This window comes from Oncorhynchus nerka, linkage group LG11, assembly GCF_034236695.1.
Source record: "Oncorhynchus nerka isolate Pitt River linkage group LG11, Oner_Uvic_2.0, whole genome shotgun sequence".
NCBI lineage: Eukaryota > Metazoa > Chordata > Actinopteri > Salmoniformes > Salmonidae > Oncorhynchus > Oncorhynchus nerka.
The window spans coordinates 23,707,964-23,730,356 of NC_088406.1; the positions used below are offsets into that span (position 1 = coordinate 23,707,964).

The 22,393-nt window shown below is 44.3% G+C and overlaps 1 protein-coding gene and 1 pseudogene across 1 annotated transcript in view; one reads left to right on the plus strand and one right to left on the minus strand.

The window, feature by feature from the left end:
- Positions 1 to 1,929: 1,929 nt before the first annotated feature.
- On the plus strand, positions 1,930 to 16,310 carry LOC115126916 (small ribosomal subunit protein mS22-like; annotated as a pseudogene).
- An 876-nt stretch (positions 16,311 to 17,186) lies between these two features.
- LOC115118101 (coatomer subunit beta'-like) overlaps positions 17,187 to 22,393 on the minus strand; it is a 48,917-nt gene continuing 43,710 nt past the window's right edge. Inside the window, 4 exon segments of the mRNA XM_065024314.1 lie at positions 17,187 to 17,279; positions 17,491 to 17,990; positions 17,993 to 19,541; positions 19,698 to 19,769. Coding sequence (XP_064880386.1) covers positions 17,193 to 17,279; positions 17,491 to 17,990; positions 17,993 to 19,541; positions 19,698 to 19,769 — 2,208 coding nt within the window. The 3' untranslated portion in view covers positions 17,187 to 17,192.

A 22,393-nucleotide genomic window follows, 5' to 3' on the forward strand; every position in this document is an offset into this window, starting at 1 on the left:
GAATTCAAGAGCTGAAAAAACACCCTAATTGCACTTTCCAGTTCTTGAATAGAAAAGTTTATGAACCTCCTACTGGATTATCTGAATCTAAATGCAATTGACCCTAACCAAGACGTAAATATAAAACATAGACATAGACATTACGAAACATAACGTAACAAAATTAAGAAAAAGTCAAGGGGTCTGATTACTTTTCGAATGCACTGTATATGTGTGTGTGTTGAGCTTGATCCTGACTCATCATGGTTGTCACCAAGCTTCCTGTTTGTATTAAACAATCTCTGTCCAGAGAGATAAAGGAGGAGGAGGGTCAACAGATATGTAGAAAGATAGACAGATTTCTTCTTCCTACTCTCCCTCTATCTTACAGAAAAATAAAGACAACACAGAGGACAATCAGAAATCCCTCTCAGAGCACTCCCTCTTAGAGCACTCAGTTGTGGGTAGCAGGATTAGGACTGTCAGCAGCGCGACAGCTGCGTACATCTGGAGCTGTTGGCCCCTCACAGCTCAATCCTCACATTGTTACATACAGCTAGCTACAGCTACCCCACTGTCTGCCCTGCTTTACTCTGCTGTGCTACACATCACATTGTTACTGACAAATACACACCTTACCCTGCTCTATCTTACATCCCCCATCTCTTGTCTAGCCCTTCCCTGGGGGAAGGATTTATGTGTGACATGCTGTTTTTCATGATGACGTACAGATAGGTATCTCTGGTTACGTGACTGTATAATATGCTGGTGGCTTGTGAGTGTGTGTGTGTGTGTGCCGTGGGCTCACTGTGAGCGATAGCCACCTGGTCTTTCATAATCCATCTCTAGAAGATCTAAGCAGTGATCAAGGCTTCACTCCTACATGTTACCTGGGACGACCAGAGAATGTCTGCCAAAGCCAGCCTATTCTTTCTCAATGAATAGATATTCAACAGTCCAAAAACAGTCTCCTTGGTTTCGCTCCCCTTTTATTGTGGAATACAATATAGTGCACAATAAAAATTCAATTGCCTACCATTATAGAACTTTCCAATCAGTTGCTGACTTATGGGTCAGAATGAATAATTATCTACCAAAATATTTGTGACTTCCTTAAAGTTTTCATATTGTCCTAGAATCTATCCCATGACCCTTTATTATTTAGAATGTTAAACAAATTATTGGAGATGTTTTTTACAGACCAAATCATAAGGTGTTTGACAGTAAATCTGTGCTAAAGTGCAACGTTACGTGTCTCTGTTTTTGTAGATGTCTACATTTCGTTTTGTATGTCTGCATGAGAAAGTGTTTTGTATGTCTGCATGAGAAAGTGTGTGTGTTCCCTATCATCCAGACAGATTTCATAGCTATCTATCAGACAATACAGGAACACATTGTAACGAAGGTGTAGGAATGTCTAGTACTCTGACTCAAAGCTTTTCCTCAAGGATAGGCAGACATCACATAGCAGTGCAGAAAAACAACTAAATTGCTGAATACAGGAATAGCTGAATTCTTATCAGACACAATTCTACCATGCAGAGAGAAGGAAAGATAATTGCTGTTTTTTTTAGCATGGGTGCCCAAAGAGCATGGCACTCCAACATGTTGACACCCATGGCATCTAAATTGAATGTATTTATTTATTTTCGTAATGAGAAAAGACTGTCTGTATTGGTAAGACAAACATAATACATGTGTATGGTACTTACAATTTGAGGACAATACTAAATTCCTAATTCCAACCTAGGACTACATGTCACAGTTTCATGAGCATCACCACTGTAACCATGAACGATTTGCAAGTGGAAACAGAACAAATGATCAATTGGCGCCATCTTGCGAACATCCTTTATAAAACACTCACACAATCGAAAGACACCATCTCCCATGATTCCCCCATTCCTACGTCGTATGTAAAGGTTACGTCAGTGTGCGCGATGAGGTATTACAAACATGGCAGCGCTTTTTGCCATACGTTGCTTATTTAGAAGCTATTCTCGGGTCAGAAATGTCGATCAAAATACACGAGTACTTGTCAGATGTAGCAGAAGGATGCTGTACAGTGCACCGTCTGACAGCAGTAAGTCGTTTATTTTGTCGTCAAATTGGAGTTCTACCTCTGACCTTGTAGCATGTGCAGCTATTGTTGTCGAACGTTAGCTGCCTATGCTAGCGTTAACTTTTTAGTATTTTAATGGTACTAGTAGCTAGTTGTTATCCTCGAAGCGATTTAAACGCATGTTGACAACAACGCAAATTTATGACGCGTTCAAAACTGGGAACTCAGACATCTCCGATTTCAGTGCGTTCAAGACAACTTGGAACTCGGAAAAAACGAGCTCCGACTGGAAAAATCGAAGTCATGGATTTCTAAGTCGGAAACTCCGGCCTCTTTCTAGAGCTCCGACCTGAAGAGAAATCACTGGCATCGTGATTTGACCTTGTTTTTTTCCCCAGTTCTCAGTCTTGAAAGCACCATTAGCTTTTTGTAAAGCATAAACTACTGGTGGTTTCAAGACAACTGGGAACTTGGGAAAAAAACATCAGTGATATTCAACTCGGCAAGTCGGAGCTCTTGAATGTTCCCAAAGTTGTCGACATTTACCGACTTGGATGAAGATTTAAAAGATTTTTCCCAGTTGTCTTGAACACTCTGAAGTTGGAGATTTCCCTAGGTCTGAGTTCCCATTTGTTTTGAACGTGACAGCGTCACATGCATATTATCTGGCTACCATGGATCTAATTTAAAGGAAAAGTCCACCTAAAATATCTAATTTCTTTAAGTTACAGTGTTAAATAACTATGTGAAAACAATATTTTATGTAAATAAATGTTTCATTTTATCATTAAGGCTGGTAGCAACGTGGAAATCTGTTGCATCTGAAGTTTACTACAAAACCGACAATGCAATGCTCTCTCCATGGACTGACTAGGTAGCTAGATAAAATTAAACACAATACCAAAGTCAATATCAGCATGTGAAGTAGTTAGTGCAGTTGGTTTAGGAGATTTTATAGCTAACTATCAATTTAGGAGTCTACAATCTCGCCATGTTCAACCTGCAGATCGATGTGCCTCGCAGAGTGGAGTCTGACATTCGCAACGGCACTATGCAATGCACCCTGGACTGAAGAGGCAGACAAGTATGAGGGTTGTGGTGGTCTCTCCTGTTAAATTACACATTTCTCAAGGTAGGCATTATTGAAAAAATATGAAAAAAAATGGCTCATTTGAGAGAAGACAACGTCCTGCGTTATGACATCGGCCATTATTGAAATTTGACATATGATAGACGTTTTGCGATCTAAAAGTCATATTCCTATTAACTTCCAGTGTAGTGAGTGGCTTTAATACAATGCTACGTCATAATGGCCAAATTTCTCCTCGCTTGAACGGCAATAGCGCAGATGCACATGAAGAGGGGGGCAACTTTAGTTTTGGCGTTGGGTCTGGGGGTCCTCCCTCAGAATTGTTTTAGGCATCTAAAGTTAATTTCCTGCATTTCTACTGGGGCTGTCCCTGACACACAAATAAACAAATTATTGGTCGACCAAGAGTAGTTATTATTATTTTTTTCAACCAATCGATTGGTCAAAAAATTTAAATGGGAAGAGTGCGCTTGTTTGATATGGAAAAGTGTTGTGGTCGCTATTGATATAGAAAATTGAGATGAAGCAGCTGCTTTATAAGTGGGATGCACTGTTGAGTGCTACATCCTGAGGGGTTCGTGCTGATTGTACGGAGATTGTGACAGACTGTTAAATGGCATCCCTTGAGAAGGCATGAACAAGATGTATGTCAGGAGAAGTGCAGTATTATCATAAGGAGAAGTGTACTTGGAATACAGAGTAGGAATGGAGGGAAAAAGAGTGGCAGAGGAGCTCTAAGAGGGAGGAAGAGGGTGCGCTTGAGTCAGTTAAAAAAGGAGGAGAAATTGAAGTGAATGAGGGCGAAGTATCGGCGGTGGTAGGTGTGGTGACGTTCTCGGAGCCCGAGACATGCACCGAGGTTAAAGATGAGGAGACATGGACCCAGGTTAAAGATGAGCCCGAGACATGCACCCAGGATAAAGATGAGCCCGAGGTGCACCCAGGATGAGCCGAGACATGCACCCAGGATAAAGATGAGCCCGAGACATGCACCCAGGATAAAGATGAGCCCGAGACATGCACCCAGGATAAAGATGAGCCCGAGACATGCACCCAGGATAAAGATGAGCCCGAGACATGCACCCAGGATAAAGATGAGCCCGAGACATGCACCCAGGATAAAGATGAGACATGCACCCAGGATAAAAGATGAGCCCGAGACATGCACCCAGGATAAAGATGAGCCCGAGACATGCACCCAGGATAAAGATGAGCCAGAGAGCCCAGGATAAAGATGAGCCCAGACATGCACCCAGGATAAAGATGAGCCCGAGACATGCACCCAGGATAAAGATGAGCCGAGACAGACATGCACCCAGGATAAAGATGAGCCGAGACATGCACCCAGGATAGACAGATGAGCCCGAGACATGCACCCAGGATAAAGATGAGCCGAGACATGCACAGGATAAAGAGACAGACACCCCCGAGACATGCACCCAGGATAAAGATGACAGCCCAGGATAAAGAGACATGCACCCAGGATAAAGATGAGCCCGAGACATGCACCCAGACATGCACCCAGGATAAAGAGCCCGAGACATGACAGCCCAGGATAAAGATGAGACATGCACCCAGGATAAAGATGAGCCCGAGACATGCACCCAGGATAAAGATGAGCCCGAGACATGCACCCAGGATAAAGATGAGCCGAGACATGCACCCAGGATAAAGATGAGCCCGAGACATGCACGAGACATGCACCCAGGATAAAGATGAGCCGAGAATGCACCCAGGATAAAGATGAGCCCAGACATGCACCCAGGATAAAGATGCGAGACATGCACCCAGGATAAAGATGAGCCCGAGACATGCACCCAGGATAAAGATGAGCCCGAGACATGCACCCAGGATAAAGATGAGCCCGAGACATGCACCCAGGATAAAGATGAGCCCGAGACATGCACCCAGGATAAAGATGAGCCCGAGACATGCACCCAGGATAAAGATGAGCCCGAGACATGCACCCAGGATAAAGATGAGCCCGAGACATGCACCCAGGATAAAGATGAGCCCGAGACATGCACCCACCCAGGATAAAGATGAGCCCGAGACATGCACCCAGGATAAAGATGAGCCCAGAGACCCAGGATAAAGATGAGCCTGCACACAGAAATAAAAGATGACCCGAACATGCACCCAGGATAAAGATGAGCCCGAGACATGCACCCAGGATAAAGATGAGCCCGAGACATGCACCCAGGATAAAGATGAGCCCGAGACATGCACCCAGGATAAAGATGAGCCCGAGACATGCACCCAGGATAAAGATGAGCCCGAGACATGCACCCAGGATAAAGATGAGCCCGAGACATGCACCCAGGATAAAGATGAGTCTTTAGTTTTTTGGAAAAAGTGGGCCGTTGGCTTTTGGCTGATCCATTTGTTGTTTCAGGGTGGGTGAAAACCAAATATTGAAAGGAGGGATTACTGGGGTAGTGGTAAAAGTTGACCAACTGAAGGGGAAGATTCCCTGGTTTGATTCTCTTTGTTTGGTGCGATGCACAGGGTGGCGATATGAGTCGTCTGTTCTTTTGAGTTTTGATGTATCATAAATGCAGTGTAACTGAACAAAGGCAATAACAGGAGAAAGTGGTTTGGAGCGTCAAACTATTGCAGATGTGATGTTAGGATATATACGTTTTCGAGCTTTTGTGCCGAATACATTACATTGTTACAGGTGTCAAGCTTATGGGCATGTGGCAGCAGTGTGTAGGAGGGAGGTTCTTAGGTGTGAGAAGTGTGCAGAAGGGCATAAGACAAAGGAATGTGTAGCATTGGGGAAATTGTAATGGTATGTGTTAATTGTAGGGGTGCCCATGGAGCTGGGGATCAGAAATGTCCCATGTGAGACCCATGTGAGAGAGGCAGGTTGAAGTTTCCAGGGTTAGTTAGAGTAGTGCAGAAGTTGTCCCATGTGAGACCCATGTGAGAGAGGCAGGTTGAAGTTTCCAGGGTTAGAGTAGTGCAGAAGTTGTCCCATGTGAGACCCATGTGAGAGAGGCAGGTTGAAGTTTCCAGGGTTAGAGTAGTGCAGAAGTTGTCCCATGTGAGACCCATGTGAGAGAGGCAGGTTGAATTTTCCAGGGTTAGAGTAGTGCAGAAGTTGTCCTATGTGAGACCCATGTGAGAGAGGCAGGTTGAAGTTTCCAGGGTTAGAGTAGTGCAGAAGTTGTCATGCTCAGGAATAAATTTGATTTTTGGCAATGGTTATCAATAGGGATAGACCGATATTTTTGGCTGATACCAAAATCCAATATTTTCCTTGTCAAATAACCCAATAATTATATTTAAAGTTGTAGTCCTTTTAAGCATTCTAGTATAGTTGAAAAACACACTGACCAAAAAGTTATTTTCTAGGCATTTACATATGTCCTGTCATGACATTGCCATCTTTGGGTACAGCGAGCACCATCCCCCCTCTGTCTCCTACACTCAGGCTGCTGCGACCTCAGGTCGTAAATACCTGGAGGAGATGATCTCATCATGGCCACAGTATAGAGAGAGAGAGAGAGAGTTTTCATAGAGCGAACAAAGGAATTTCTTCCACCTCACCGAACTTGAGGTCCAAACAACATTTATGTTCTGGAGAAGGTATAAAAGATCGGTGAAGAAACCAGCTACGGCCACATTACCATAACACTGTTTATACAATAGCCTCAGATATGAGGCTTAAATCTAATTGTTGTATAATATGAATGATTGAGGATGATACTGTTTGTGAAATTGTTTAATGTGATTTTGGACTGTTTAATGAAGGAAACTCCAATTCCCTTTGGAGTTTAACTAAGTCAGAGGACCGCCCATGAGCACAGTTATGGTCTGGCGTCCTGGGACAGGCCCCTTTCTGCTCTTCCGAATAAAAACCCCCACCTTGAATTTCTCAGCAGACCATGTTTCTCTCAATTACGAGAGGACTAAGGTTGAGACCAGCTTACCTCGATAACGAGAGGGCCAAGGTTTGAGAGGAGACCATAAACCTGAGTATAAGCTAAGGTTTGAGTAGATGGCTGAATCTTTTAACCATACCACGTGGTTAAACTCTTAGACTATCGATACCGACAGAATAAGAACAAGTCTTTGATATTAATTACTAGTCTGCAGCTAGGAATTCGGTATCATTGAACGCGAAGACCGACAACCACCGAAACATCTATTCTATAAAGACATGAATGAATGTCACTCTGAACTATCGATTTTAACCACAACAGAGAGAGAGAGGGCGGACAGACTCTCCAACAGAAACAAACTTTCAACAGAGATCTCGACGACACACTGAGCGTAAATATATATATTGATTGCAATTGTTCCCGAATAAGTGAGCGTTCATGTGCAAAGGATTAGCATTTCAATTGTTATAATTATCAGTCTAACAAGCCGCCATACCGGTTTAGCCCACTAGGGCACATCCCCCTATCATTCCTTTATAAAAATGTATTTTGTTTGTGTGATGCATTTCTGTGAATTACTTAGTTTGTAAATAAATGATTTTAAGACTATTGATGTATGGATGACTCATAGTGAAGACTGGGTTTGTGCAGATAACCAACAATTTACGATGTTTGGAATGAGACTGACTAAATAATAATTAATTCAAAGACTAATTGATCAGATATTAAAATATCTGAACGTTATATTAGGAAGATTCTAACTTTATAATCTGAAAATGTTCCTTTGTGCCCCGACTTCCTTGTTAATTACAGTTACATGATTAATCATTTTAATTTGTGTAATAATAATTACAAAGTTATTTGATGAATAGGTCTTCAGTTTTAATGATGCCAAAGACATGACAGTCTCCATTACCAGTGAAACAACTCTTACTAGCTGTGCTGTTTCGTTGTTCATTAGTTTCATTCTCAACCAGGAATTCAAGCAGTGACGTTTCAGCTCTGTCTGTCCGTGGCCTCTCTTCCATGGTGCGCACTGCCACTGTGTCTGTTTCCATCTTGTCCAGCTGTTTGTAACATTTCAAGTAAACCCTGTTTCTTGTCTGCCTCGAAGTAGCGGTCCTTGTACCTAGCATCGGGCATGGCGGTGACACAGTAGAGGCTCACAGAGAATGCCACCGAATCGCTTGCTCACACCCTCTTTTAAAGTACTTATGCAAGTTTTAACCCCACGGTCTGTGTCGGTAGTTATGTTGAGCAGCCATTTCAAAGCCATGACAGAGGGGCATCACGTCTGCTGCAGACGCAGTTGATGAGTTTACTTCTCCAGTCAGTTGTTCAAATGGAGCTAGGAGTATGTTCATGTTTTAAAATGCCATGGAAATGGCAGCAGCGGTATGAGAACCAGCACATTATTGAGCAATACGGCTTTTCTCAGTACGAAATCCCCGTCGGCCCATGCTCATGGGGCTGACATCGCTGGTCCCAATGTCAGTCGTGAAGCTAATAGCAAGTGGATGTGTGGATGTATGTTTCAACAATACTGTGTAACTCCGTTAGGGCAACATCTGAAAAAGAACGCCTACTTGGTAGTGTGTACCGGTGCTCGACCAGTCGGCGAAAGCCAACATCCACGACAGAGAATGGTTGATTGTCAAGGGCAATGAATACCATTATCTTGGCATTAACTTGTTATGGCTGCAATCCCGTTAACGGGATAATTGTCATCAACAATCGCTGAATAGCATAGCGCTACATTCAATAAATATTACAAAAAATATTTATATTCATGAAATCACAAGTGCAATATAGGAAAACACAGCAGCCTTTTGTTAATCCACCTGTCGTGTCAGAATTTGAAATTATGCTTTACAGCTAATGCAATCCAAGTGTTTGTAAGTTTATCGATCGCTCTGCAAAACATTAAGCACACTTAGCATCAAGTAGTTCGGTCACAAATCAGAAAAGCAATCAAATTAATCGTTTACCTTTGATCTTCAGATGTTTTCACTCATGAGACTCCCAGTTACACAATAAATGTTCCTTTTGTTCCATAAAGATTATTTTTATATCCAAAATACCTTTGTTTGTTTGGTGCGTTATGTTCAGAAATCCACAGGAAAGAACGGTCACGACAACGCAGACGAATTCCAAATAGTTTCCATAATGTCCACAGAAACATGTCAAACGTTTTTTATAATCAATCCTCAGGTTGTTTTTAAAAATATATAATCAATAATATATCAACCGCAACGGTCTTGTTCAGCAGGAGAGGGAACGGCAATGTCTGTCCAAACTCTGTTGTGCGAGCAAAACTCATGCGAACACTTGAAGCGATGTTATCGTTCTGGCTCATTTTTCAAAATAAAAGCCTGAAACTATGTCTGAAGACTGACACCTTGAGGAAGCGATAGGAAAAGGAATCTGGTTGATATCCCTTTTAAATGGAGCAAAGGCAGGCTATGGAACATGGAGTTTTCAAAATAGAAGCCACTTCCTGGTTTGATATTCCTCAGGGTTTCGCCTGTAATATCAGTTCTGTTATACTCACAGACAATATTTTGACAGTTTTGGAAACTTTAAAAGTGTTTTCTATCCAATACTAATAATAATATGCTTATGTTAGCAACTGAGACTGAGGAGCTGGCCGTTTACAATGGGCACCTTTTCATCCAATCTACTCAATACTGCCCCTGCAGCCATAAGAAGTTAATGGATTTGGCAGAGTTGTCTCGCTGAAATGTTCTTACTCTTTCAAATGACTGCTGGAATTGTTGATTGCTCGATCCACACAGCAGACATTGTGGGCTAGGTTAGGAATGCTGTGTTGCACGTGTAGCACTATATCTTTGAGGCGTCAATATGTCATCTACCTAGGCTATATGGGTATGGGCCGATATTGGCGTTTTTAGCTAATATCGGCCTCTTACCGATATTGTGCATCCCTAGTTATCAACTGTACTGCAGGGATGGAATGTAAGTCGCAGAAAATGGGTGTTGTGGTGGCAGCTGCAGAGGTATTTGGCTGTGAGTAACATGAAGTCAGTTACAGGGTTTGTTAAGTGGTGTTGTCCCATCCTTTCAAGCTGTTGGCATGAGGTAGGACTAAATAGATTTACATAGGGGAGTATGATGGTGTTTATTGATAAAAAAAAAATGAGTATAGTGTTAGATGGTAGGGTATATGAATTATTCTATATTTTTTTCAAACAAAGTAATGTGGGGCAAAAAAGTATTTCGTCAGCCACCAATTGTGCAAGTTCTCCCATTTAAAAAGATGAGAGGTCTGTAATTTCCATCATGGGTACACTTCAACTATGACAGACGAAATGAGAAGGAAAAAAATCCAGAAAATCACATTGTAGGATTTTTAATACATTTATTTGCAAATTATGGTGGAAAATAAGTATTTGGTCAATAACAAAAGTTTATCTAAATACTTTGTTATATACCCTTTGTTGGCAATGACAGAGGTCAAACATTTTCTGTAAGTCTTCACAAGTTTTTCACACACTGTTGCTGGTATTTTGGCCCATTCCTCCATGCAGGTCTCCTCTAGAGCAGTGATGTTTTGGGGCTGTTGCTGGGCAACACAGACTTTCAACTCCCTCCAAAGATTTTCTATAGGGTTAGGCCACTCCAGGACTGGCTAGGCCACTCCAGGACCTTGAAATGCTTCTTATGAAGCCACTCCTTCATTGCCCGGTGTGTTTGGGATCATTGTCATGCTGAAAAACCCTGCCACGTTTCATCTTCAATGCCCTTGATGATGGAAGGAGGTTTTCACTCAAAATCTCATGATACATGGCCCCATTCATTCTTTCCTTTACACGGATCAGTCGTCCTGGTCCCTTTGCAGAAAAACAGCCCCAAAGCATGATGCTTCACAGTAGGTATGGTGTTCTTTGGATGCAACTCAGCGTTCTTTGTCCTCCAAACACGACGAGTTGAGTTTTTACCAAGAAGTTCTACTTTGGTTTCATCTGACCATATGACATTCTCCCAATCTTCTTCTGGATCATCCAAATACTCTCTAGCAAACTTCAGATGGGCCTGGACATCTACTGGCTTAAGCAGGGGGACACGTCTGGCACTGCGGGATTTGAGTCCCTGGCGGCGTAGTGCGTTACTGATGGTAGGCTTTGTTACTTTGGTCCCAGCTCTCTGCTGGTCATTCACTTGGTCCCCCCGTGTGGTTCTGGGATTTTTGCTCACCGTTCTTGTGATCATTTTGACCCCACGGGGTGAGATCTTGCGTGGAGCCTCAGATCGAGGGAGATTATCAGTGGTCTTGTATGTCTTCCATTTCCTAATAATTGCTCCCACAGTTGATTTCTTCAAACCAAGCTGCTTACCTATTGCAGATTCAGTCTTCCCAGCCTGGTGCAGGTCTACAATTTTGTTTCTGGTGTCCTTTGACAGCTCTTTGGTCTTGGCCATAGTGGAGTTTGGAGTGTGACTGTTTGAGGTTGTGGACAGGTTTATTTTATACTGATAACAAGTTCAAACCGGTGCCATTAATACAGGTAACGAGTGGAGGACAGAGGAGCCTCTTAAAGAAGTTACAGGTGTGCGAGCCTGAAATCATGCTTGTTTTGTAGGTGACCAAATACTTATTTTCCACCATAATTTGCAAATAAAGTAATTAAAAGTCCTACAATGTGATTTTCTGGATTTTTTCTTTCTCATTTTGTCTGTCATAGTTGAAGTGTACCTATGATGAAAATTACAGGCCTCTCATCTTTTTAAGTGGGAGAACTTGCACAATTGGTGGCTGACTAAATACTTTTTTGCCCCACTGTAATTAATGGTTCAATAATTGAACTGACCATTATTCCTAGATCCCAGACTGTAGCTTACCCATCAACTCAAGATTGAACTTTGTACCAATTCACTGATTGTTATAATATATACCTGAGCTCTGTAGACTGGTCTTCCCTGGCTGTCTCACCCTGCTTTGACACCTGTCACCATCTGATCCTGCTAAGACATGATGAGCATAATGTTGTGTTCTGTTTGTGCACCATGGCAGTGAAGCCTGTAGAGCTGTTTATACTGTGTCAGAGTGAAAAGTAGGGAATTAGCTTGGGAAACTGACAGATCAAGTACATTGCTATACTGATTAAAATAAAAACTCACATTGCGCTGAAAAAACGTCAGAATATCGGTCTTCAATCGTTTGGCCGCTGGTTTCATCGTTTGATTCAGGTCTAGTGTGATTGAGGCAAAAAGAATTGCTGAAGATAGTGAGGTAGCTAGCTAAAAATACAATCTTAAAGTTTGGGGGGCTCACCATCCCCAGTGAAAGTTGCACCCCGCACATGAAAACATGAAATGACGCTGGGAATCGATAGAAAATCGCTCTGCTGCACAAAAACAACCTTAATATTGAAGATGGGTGAATCTTTCCTTTAAGTTACTAGCTAGCTCGGGTCCATCGCGACGACAATGACACGGAACCCAAACCGGCTGCGCACGTGCCCCATCCTGCATACATTTATTTTGGCCCCCTACACCAAACACAATTATGACATGCAGGTTAAAATATCAAAACAAACTCTGAACCAATTACATTAATTTGGGAACAGGTCAAAAAGCATTAAACATTTATGGCAATTTAGCTAGTTAGCTTGCACTTGCTAGCTGATTTGTCCTATTTAGCTAGCTTGCTGTTGCTAGCTAATTTGTCCTGGGATATAAACATTGAGTTGTTATTTTACCTGAAATACACAAGGTCCTCTACTCCGACAATTAATCCACACATAAAACGGTCAACCGAATCGTTTCTAGTCATCTCTCCTCCTTCCAGGCTTTTTACATCTTTGAACTTATATGGTGTTGGCATCTAAACTTTCATAGTATTACTGCAACGACCTGTACCTGCTTCTATAAACCAATGAGGAGATGGGAGAGGTAGGACTTGCAGTGCGATCTGCGTCAGAAATAGAAAGGAGTTCTATTTTAGCCCTTGGCAACGCAGATGCTCGTTGGCGCGCACAATAATTTAATAACATAGATTCCTACATTTATTTTGCAACACTCGCGCACACGACGCGAGCGGTGTGGTCAGCCTATTAGTTGCACTCCGCCACTTTCAATGTGTTCTTTGTTTAGTGGCTGGCTTCAATATAGCTACTTTCGTAACTCCCAAAAAATGCTGGGATATACTTTTTCCCAAAATCATATTCCCACTGTGCCAGAATTACCTCAGGCTCAAAAGACTTGTTGCTGCAGCTACTCCATCCCTTCTATTCTTTAAGTATCGAGTCCACTTTAAGATTCTCTGGAGAACATGTAACAACGATGTAGCAATCATTCCAGTAGTTGACGATTGAAAAGTATCTACAAAGCTTGTTTTCAGAAGGCTTGTACATACCATCCTTGGTTTGTACTTGGCGCCATTCTTCCTGTTTCTCGACATCAGTGAGATCACTTCCTGTCTCAATCTGCGCAGTGTGACTAGCTCCGATGCAGGTCGTACCTGCAGATCTGAGACCAGAGCTAGCTTCATCTAGCTCTAAAGTCATTAATTTGTTTCTAGGTTCTCCAGATGCCCATGTGAAGCCCCAGTTTCTGGGTGCAGGACATCCTAACCAGAATCACAGGCTTGAACCTGGAGAAGGTGTTCAGACCCATCAAACAGGAGCTGAAGCCCCCAAGTACAAACTTATAACAGATGCACAGTTGAAGGAGGTATGGACACACACACATACACATGGTAGGGCAGATAGTTTGTCTATCATGCGGAGTAGGGAATGGCTCTACAACATCTGCTGCAACATTCTGAACATTTAATTTGGCAGATTACATCCCTATACAGCTGGTGTCAGTCTTGTTAATGTGTTTGTGTTGTAGGCGACCCAGGGAGCAGGCCCAGAGGCTGCTGAAGATGCCTCCAGTGCTGCCGGAGAGGAAGCCCATCAACAATGTCCTGTCTGAGGACAAGATCCTGGAGGGCATGGACACAGCCAAATACGTCTTCACTGACATCACCTTCAACATACCACACAGGGTAGGACATAGAGGACGAGTGTGTTTGTTTGTGTCCACCAACGTTACATTCAACATACAGTACACCACAGGTAAAGTGTGTAATGGTTTGTGTCCATCAACATAAATATTGGTTATCATTTACAATGCCTCAAACAATTAGTGCTCTTTTGTCATGTTTTGTTCTCTCTTCCATGGTCACCTCCTGGTGTTTCCAGGAGCGGTTCATAGTGATCCGGGAACCCACCGGGACACTGAGGAAGGCATCGTGGGAAGAGAGAGACAGGATCCTGCAGGTCTACTTCCCTAAAGAGGGCCGGTGTTTCCAGGAGCGGTTCATGAGGAAGGCAGTGATCCGCAGGAACCCACCATAGTGGGACACTGAGGAAGGCATCGTGGGAAGAGAGAGACAGGATCCTGCAGGTCTACTTCCCTAAAGAGGGCCGGTGTTTCCAGGAGCGGTTCATAGTGATCCGGGAACCCACCGGGACACTGAGGAAGGCATCGTGGGAAGAGAGAGACAGGATCCTGCAGGTCTACTTCCCTAAAGAGGGCCGGTGTTTCCAGGAGCGGTTCATAGTGATCCGCGAACCCACCGGGACACTGAGGAAGGCATCGTGGGAAGAGAGAGACAGGATCCTGCAGGTCTACTTCCCTAGAGGGCCGCAGGCTAACAGCACCCCGTCTTCGAGGAGAACCTGAAGGTGGAACCCCACCAGGATCGTCATGAGGATGTGTTGGATCTGTGCCAGGTCCAGTTTGAACCTGACTCCTCAGAATACATCAGGGTAAAAGACCACTGCATCTACACTCCTCAACAGGCTGTCCAGATGTATGCGTCAGTTATTATTACCCATTAGCAGTTTGTAAAACCCTCTCCCTATTGGCTGTGCTCTGCGGTCCAGGTGCATGCAGCCACCTTGAGGATCTTGAGAAGATGGGGAGGTATGATCTGCTGCGCTCTACCAGACACAGGAGGGTGGATGGACTCATCAGACATGCTGCAGAAAGACCTGTGAGTCTGTGTGTGTTAGACCAGTGGCTCCCAAACTTTTTTGGTTACTGTAGCACCCACTGAAAATAGCTCTGCCCGGAGACCCCCGAAGTACCCCCTTGTGAATTTGACCAGTAAGCCTATGGTCTCATGAATCTCCAGGTACCCCCTGTGGATAGACCACAAGTACCCTTTGTTGGGAACACTGTGTTAGAGGCTTGTTTTTCTTCTACATGACACCCCATATGTTATAAGTGTTTTGTAGGCATTGGGACAAGTAACGATTTAATAACACCATAACTGTTACATTGTTAGCCCAGAGTAACACCGGTTGTATTGTTCTAGATGGCAGGATGCAGTGAGTCTGGTGGGTCTGTTCAACAAGGTCCACCCACACAGTGAGACAGCCCAGGAGGCCTCCAGCCAACAGGCCTCTGGACTGGACCTGCTCAAGGTGAAGCCTAATCAGCTGACACTAGTGTATCTCAGAACCTGATTTATAGGTTGCACTAGTCACCATATTGGTAGCCGTGATACACAGTAAACCCTTTGTTTAACCTCTTGTGTCTGTTCCCCAACAGATCTACGCTAAGCGGGAGTCCTAGAGGACAGGATACGTAGAGCTGGCCCTGCAGGCCTACGAGCAGACTTCCGCAGAGATCCGTCTGACCGTCATGCATCACCACACCTAACCACTGGAGAGCTCTGTCACATCACAGCATAGCTCCATCTAACCGTCCCATACATCTCACACCCACAACAATAAACCAACGGAGCAGTGACATTCTCCCCAATGGCCTGCCTATCCATGACCCAAATCTTTAATCAACTGGACAATTACACTAAACAAAGAGAATAACTTAGTCCTTGAACTATGGAGCTCATCTTGAACCACTTGCAAGCCAAGTGTCCATTGCCAATGAATGGCATCAAAATGTGCACATAATTGGGATGCACCAAGCTTGACTTCTGTCGACGCAGTGCAGATATTCACTTCTGCATTTCAACCTTGTAATTTGTCCATAACCTTAATCATACTGTATCTCAACATTGGAACTGACTGTAAGCTGTTTAATTATCATGTACATACAAAATAAAAATGTTTATATACATATATGTTTATTGCATGCAGGGTAGCCTAGTGGTTAGAGCGTTGGACTAGTAACCGGAAGTTCAAATCTGTCGTTCTGCCCCTGAACAGGCAGTTAACCCACTGTTCCTAGGCCGTCATTGAAAATAAGAATTTGTTCTTAACTGACTTGCCTAGTTAAATAAAGGTAAAATAAAAATATGGCCTGATTCAGACATACACTTGTCATCTTTATTGAGTTGATAACATTTAATTCCAGACCAGTCATACATAAGGCACTTGGGTTCACATCTGTAACAATGAAGTAGGTTCCTTATTAAAAACAGCAGATGCATAAGATACTAGACCATGGCAGAGCAGCATGCTTGCCAAGACATGTAGAGGTATACTGAAGACAAGCTCATTACCTAACTAATGAATGAAAGATCAAAGCCTGTTTAGCTAGCGGTAAGAGGTACAGTAGTAAACTATTCCCATCTTCCTATGTGTGAGGATAAGGTAAACATGTCAAACCCATGACCACTCTGGTTCACACGATCATTCTATACTGTAGGTCAATGTGAGAGTTGGAGGATGAAGTACTGTACAAAGGATTTCAAAACCATGGTGTGTTCACTAGTTGGATGCCATTGCTAAATGTTTGCAATGGAAAAAGTTTACTCTATGAACGAAACGTGTTTTGTATTTGGAGGAGACCATTTCCATTGCAAAACATTTTGCAATGAAATACGACTAATGAATACAACCCGGGGTTGTGTTCAGCATGTGCGAAACCAGAAATCAATTTGACACAGTACATTTGACCTGTTCAATAAGAAGGCAAATTTGTATCCCGTTTCAAAACATTTACTGTGTTTATTCCTAATGAATGAACCCAGTCCACCTCATTATCACCCAAAGCCTTCTACAAACACCCTCCCACGGTGTTTCACAGTTAATGTGTGAAGATGGAAAGACATGAACTCATCCACCCCACCTTTCACCAGTTTCACTGTAAAGGTAAAAACACCTGGTCCCCCACACACACACTCCCATTCACTAGGAGTATAAACAACACTCTGCTCTTTGGTCACTTTAAGGGCATTTCTCCAAGAGTTTCAGTCGTCTAAGAAGTCATCGTCCAGATTGACGTCTGTGGTGTCGATGTCATCGTCCAGATCAAACATGTCCAGGTCGTCAAGGCCCTGCAGGAATAAGTCATGTATATGAGTGAGGAGTTAGAGGAAAACTGTAGGGGAGGGTGAACTACCTTGCTGGTACTTTGTTGTCCGTAACAGTTATATAGAGCACATCATTGTTCAATATCAATAAAAATCTAAACGTGATTTCCAATATAGATTAGCATTCTAAATACTGTGTACGTCATGACAGGATGTATAGACTGGTTAGGTTTACCTCATCATTCAGGTCCAGCAGGTCCATGGATGCTGTTGCTACTGCTACAGGGGCTGCCTCCTCCACACCTTTACCCTCTAAGAGGGCAGCTACAGGGGCTGCCTCCTCCACACCTTTACCCTCTAAGAGGGCAGCTGGAGGGGCTGCATCCTCCACACCTTTACCCTCTAAGAGGGCAGCTAGAGGGGCTGCCTCCTCCACACCTTTACCCTCTAAGAGGGCAGCTACAGGGGCTGCCTCCTCCACACCTTTACCCTCTAAGAGGGCAGCTACAGGGGCTGCCTCCTCCACACCTTTACCCTCTAAGAGGGCAGCTGGAGGGGCTGCATCCTCCATACCTTTACCCTCTAAGAGGGCAGCTAGAGGGGCTGCCTCCTCCACACCTTTACCCTCTAAGAGGGCAGCTAGAGGGGCTGCCTCCTCCACACCTTTACCCTCTAAGAGGGCAGCTAGAGGGGCTGCCTCCTCCATACCTTTACCCTCTAAGAGGGCAGCTAGAGGGCTGCCTCCTCCACACCTTTACCCTCTAAGAGGGCAGCTAGAGGGGCTGCCTCCTCCACACCTTTACCCTCTAAGAGGGCAGCTAGAGGGGCTGCCTCCTCCACACCTTTACCCTCTAAGAGGGCAGCTAGAGGGGCTGCCTCCTCCATACCTTTACCCTCTAAGAGGGCAGCTAGAGGGGCTGCCTCCTCCACACCTTTACCCTCTAAGAGGGCAGCTAGAGGGGCTGCCTCCTCCACACCTTTACCCTCTAAGAGGGCAGCTAGAGGGGCTGCCTCCTCCACACCTTTACCCTCTAAGAGGGCAGCTGGAGGGGCTGCATCCTCCATACCTTTACCCTCTAAGAGGGCAGCTAGAGGGGCTGCCTCCTCCACACCTTTACCCTCTAAGAGGGCAGCTAGAGGGGCTGCCTCCTCCACACCTTTACCCTCTAAGAGGGCAGCTAGAGGGGCTGCCTCCTCCATACCTTTACCCTCTAAGAGGGCAGCTAGAGGAGCTGCAGGGGCTGCCTCCTCCACACCTTTATCCTCTAAGAGGGCAGCTAGAGGGGCTGCTGCAGCCTTGTCCTCTACAGTTGGGGTTGTAGCTGGATCTATGACTGGGGTTAGTTCTATGAGTGGTGCTGGGGCTAGGTCTATGAGTGGTGCTGGGGCTAGGTCTATGGCTGAGGCTAGGTCTCTGGCTGGGGCTAGGTCTATGGCTGAGGCTAGGTCTCTGGCTGGGGCTAGGTCTATGGCTGAGGCTAGGTCTCTGGCTGGGGCTAGGTCTATGAGTGGTGCTGGGGCAGGTTCATTCTCTTCTACAATGACTGGGGCTTTTTCAGATGCTGCTATGGCTTCTGCTACTGCCTCAGTAATGGGTGCTTCTGCTGCCACTGCCACTTCAATGGTAACAGGTGCTTGTTCTGTAACCATGGGTTCTGTTGCTATGGCTTCTAGTACTGCTGCGGCAATGGGTGCTTCAGCTTCCACCACTGCTTCTATGGTAACAGGTTCTGGTTCTGTTGCTATAGGCACTGGCGCTTCCTCGGCAACTGGTGCTTCTGTTACAATGGGTTCTGTGACCAACTCTGTAACAGGTGCATCTGTTGCTATGGGCTTCATTGTTGCAGGTCCTTCCTCAACAGCCTCCTCTGGTGTTGCTCTGAACTCTTCCTCTGGGGTGGACTGTGCTACCTCTGGCACCAAGAGGGGTGCTTCTGTGTCATTTTCTATGGTGACAAGAGCCTCTATCTTAGTGATGATATCTTCCACTGATTGTGCCTCCTTTGGCTTGGGAGCTTCCACTTCAACAATAATGGGTTCCTCCTCTGCCAACTCAATGGATTCTTCCGCTGCAGCCATAGTTGGTTCCACTACTGTCACTGGGATAGATTCTTCTACTGCTGGGATAAACTCCACTACTGCAGCTGCAACAGGTTCTACCTCTTCCATGACAATGGACTCTTCCACTACTGGAGCTTCTGGGGTTGTAGCCTCCACCACTGCTGCCATTACAGGGGTTTCTACCACTGCTTCCAATACAGGGGTTTCATCCATGCTCCCAGCAACCTAGAACAGTGACAGTAAAGTACTTTAATTAAGATTGACAAGTTGACAAATCACACTGAATGGTTGTGTCTAAAATAGGGGTTATGTAAGTAGTACAACATATAACAGCTGTGGCCATGTCCAGTATTGTAGTAGGTGTGAGATTTCAGAATTTACCTCTGGTTCAGCAGGCACTACTTTTGGCACATAATCTGCAGATTCCCCCAGGACATTCCTATTCTCATTGGACTGAAAGGTAGAGAAGTAGAACAGTGAGTAGAGAGGTAGAACAGTGAGTAGAGAAGTAGAACAGGGAGTAGAGAGGTAGAACAGTGAGTAGAGAAGTAGAACAGTGAGTAGAGAGGTAGAACAGTGAGTAGAGAAGTAGAACAGTGAGTAGAGAAGTAGAACAGTGAGTAGAGAAGTAGAACAGAGCGTAGAGAGGTAGAACAGTGAGTAGAGAGGTAGAACAGTGAGTAGAGAAGTAGAACAGTGAGTAGAGAAGTAGAACAGTGAGTAGAGAGGTAGAACAGTGAGTAGAGAGGTAGAACAGTGAGTAGAGGTAGAACAGTGAGTAGAGAGGTAGAACAGTGAGTAGAGAGGTAGAACAGTGAGTAGAGAGGTAGAACAGTGTAGAGAGGTAGAAGAGTGAGTAGAGAGGTAGAACAGTGAGTAGAGAGGTAGAACAGTGAGTAGAGAGGTAGAACAGTGAGTAGAGAGGTAGAACAGTGAGTAAAGAAGTAGAACAGTGAGTAGAGAAGTAGAACGGTGAGTAGAGAGGTAGAACAGTGAGTAGAGAGGTAGAACAGTGAGTAGAGAGGTAGAACAGTGAGTAGAGAGGTAGAACAGTGAGTAGAGAGGTAGAACAGTGAGTAAAGAAGTAGAACAGTGAGTAGAGAAGTAGAACGGTGAGTAGAGAGGTAGAACAGTGAGTAGAGAGGTAGAACAGTGTGTGGAGAGGTAGAACAGGGAGTAGAGAGGTAGAACAGTGAGTAGAGAGGTAGAACAGTGAGTAAAGAAGTAGAACAGTGAGTAGAGAGGTAGAACGGTGAGTAGAGAGGTAGAACAGTGAGTAGAGAGGTAGAACAGTGAGTAAAGAGGTAGAACAGTGAGTAGAGAAGTAGAACAGTGAGTAAAGAGGTAGAACAGTGAGTAGAGAGGTAGAACAGTGTGTGGAGAGGTAGAACAGTGAGTAGAGAGGTAGAACAGTGAGTAGAGAGGTAGAACAGTGAGTAGAGAGGTAGAACAGTGAGTAGAGAGGTAGAACAGTGAGTAAAGAAGTAGAACAGTGAGTAGAGAAGTAGAACGGTGAGTAGAGAGGTAGAACAGTGAGTAGAGAGGTAGAACAGTGAGTAGAGAAGTAGAACAGTGAGTAAAGAGGTAGAACAGTGAGTAGAGAGGTAGAACAGTGTGTGGAGAGGTAGAACAGGGAGTAGAGAGGTAGAACAGTGAGTAGAGAGGTAGAACAGTGAGTAGAGAGGTAGAACAGTGAGTAGAGAGAAGAATAGTAGAACAGTGAGTAGAGAAGTAGAACAGTGAGTAGAGAGGTAGAACAGTGAGTAGAGAAGTAGAGCAGTGAGTGGAGAGGCATAACAGTGAGTAGAGAGGTAGAACAGTGAGTAGAGAGGCAGAACAGTGAGTAGAGAGGTAGAACAGTGAGTAGAGAGGTAGAACAGTGAGTAAAGAAGTAGAACAGTGAGTAGAGAAGTAGAACGGTGAGTAGAGAGGTAGAACAGTGAGTAGAGAGGTAGAACAGTGAGTAGAGAAGTAGAACAGTGAGTAAAGAGGTAGAACAGTGAGTAGAGAGGTAGAACAGTGAGTAGAGAGGTAGAACAGTGAGTAAAGAGGTAGAACAGTGAGTAGAGAAGTAGAACAGTCAGTAAAGAGGTAGAACAGTGAGTAGAGAGGTAGAACAGTGTGTGGAGAGGTAGAACAGTGAGTAGAGAGGTAGAACAGTGAGTAGAGAGGTAGAACAGTGAGTAGAGAGGTAGAACAGTGAGTAGAGAGGTAGAACAGTGAGTAAAGAAGTAGAACAGTGAGTAGAGAAGTAGAACGGTGAGTAGAGAGGTAGAACAGTGAGTAGAGAGGTAGAACAGTGAGTAGGAAGTAGAACAGTGAGTAAAGAGGTAGAACAGTGAGTAGAGAGGTAGAACAGTGTGTGGAGAGATAGAACAGGGAGTAGAGAGGTAGAACAGTGAGTAGAGAGGTAGAACAGTGAGTAGAGAGGTAGAACAGTGAGTAGAGAGGTAGAACAGTGAGTAGAGAGAAGAACAGTAGAACAGTGAGTAGAGAAGTAGAACAGTGAGTAGAGAGGTAGAACAGTGAGTAGAGAAGTAGAGCAGTGAGTGGAGAGGCAGAACAGTGTGTGGAGAGGTAGAACAGTGAGTGGAGAGGCAGAACAGTGAGTAGAGAGGTAGAACAGTGAGTAGAGAGGTAGAGCAGTGATTGGAGAGGCAGAACAGTGTGTGGAGAGGTAGAACAGTGAGTAGAGAGGTAGAACAGTGAGTAGAGAGGTAGAACAGTGAGTAGAGAGGTAGAACAGTGAGTAGAGAAGTAGAGCAGTGAGTGGAGAGGCAGAACAGTGTGTGGAGAGGTAGAACAGTGAGTAGAGAGGTAGAACAGTGAGTAGAGAGGTAGAACAGTGAGTAGAGAGGTAGAACAGTGAGTAGAGAAGTAGAGCAGTGAGTAGAGAAGTAGAGCAGTGAGTGGAGAGGCAGAACAGTGTGTGGAGAGGTAGAACAGTGAGTAGAGAAGTAGAACAGTGAGTAAAGAGGTAGAACAGTGAGTAGAGAGGTAGAACAGTGAGTAGAGAGGTAGAACAGTGAGTAAAGAAGTAGAACAGTGAGTAGAGAAGTAGAACGGTGAGTAGAGAG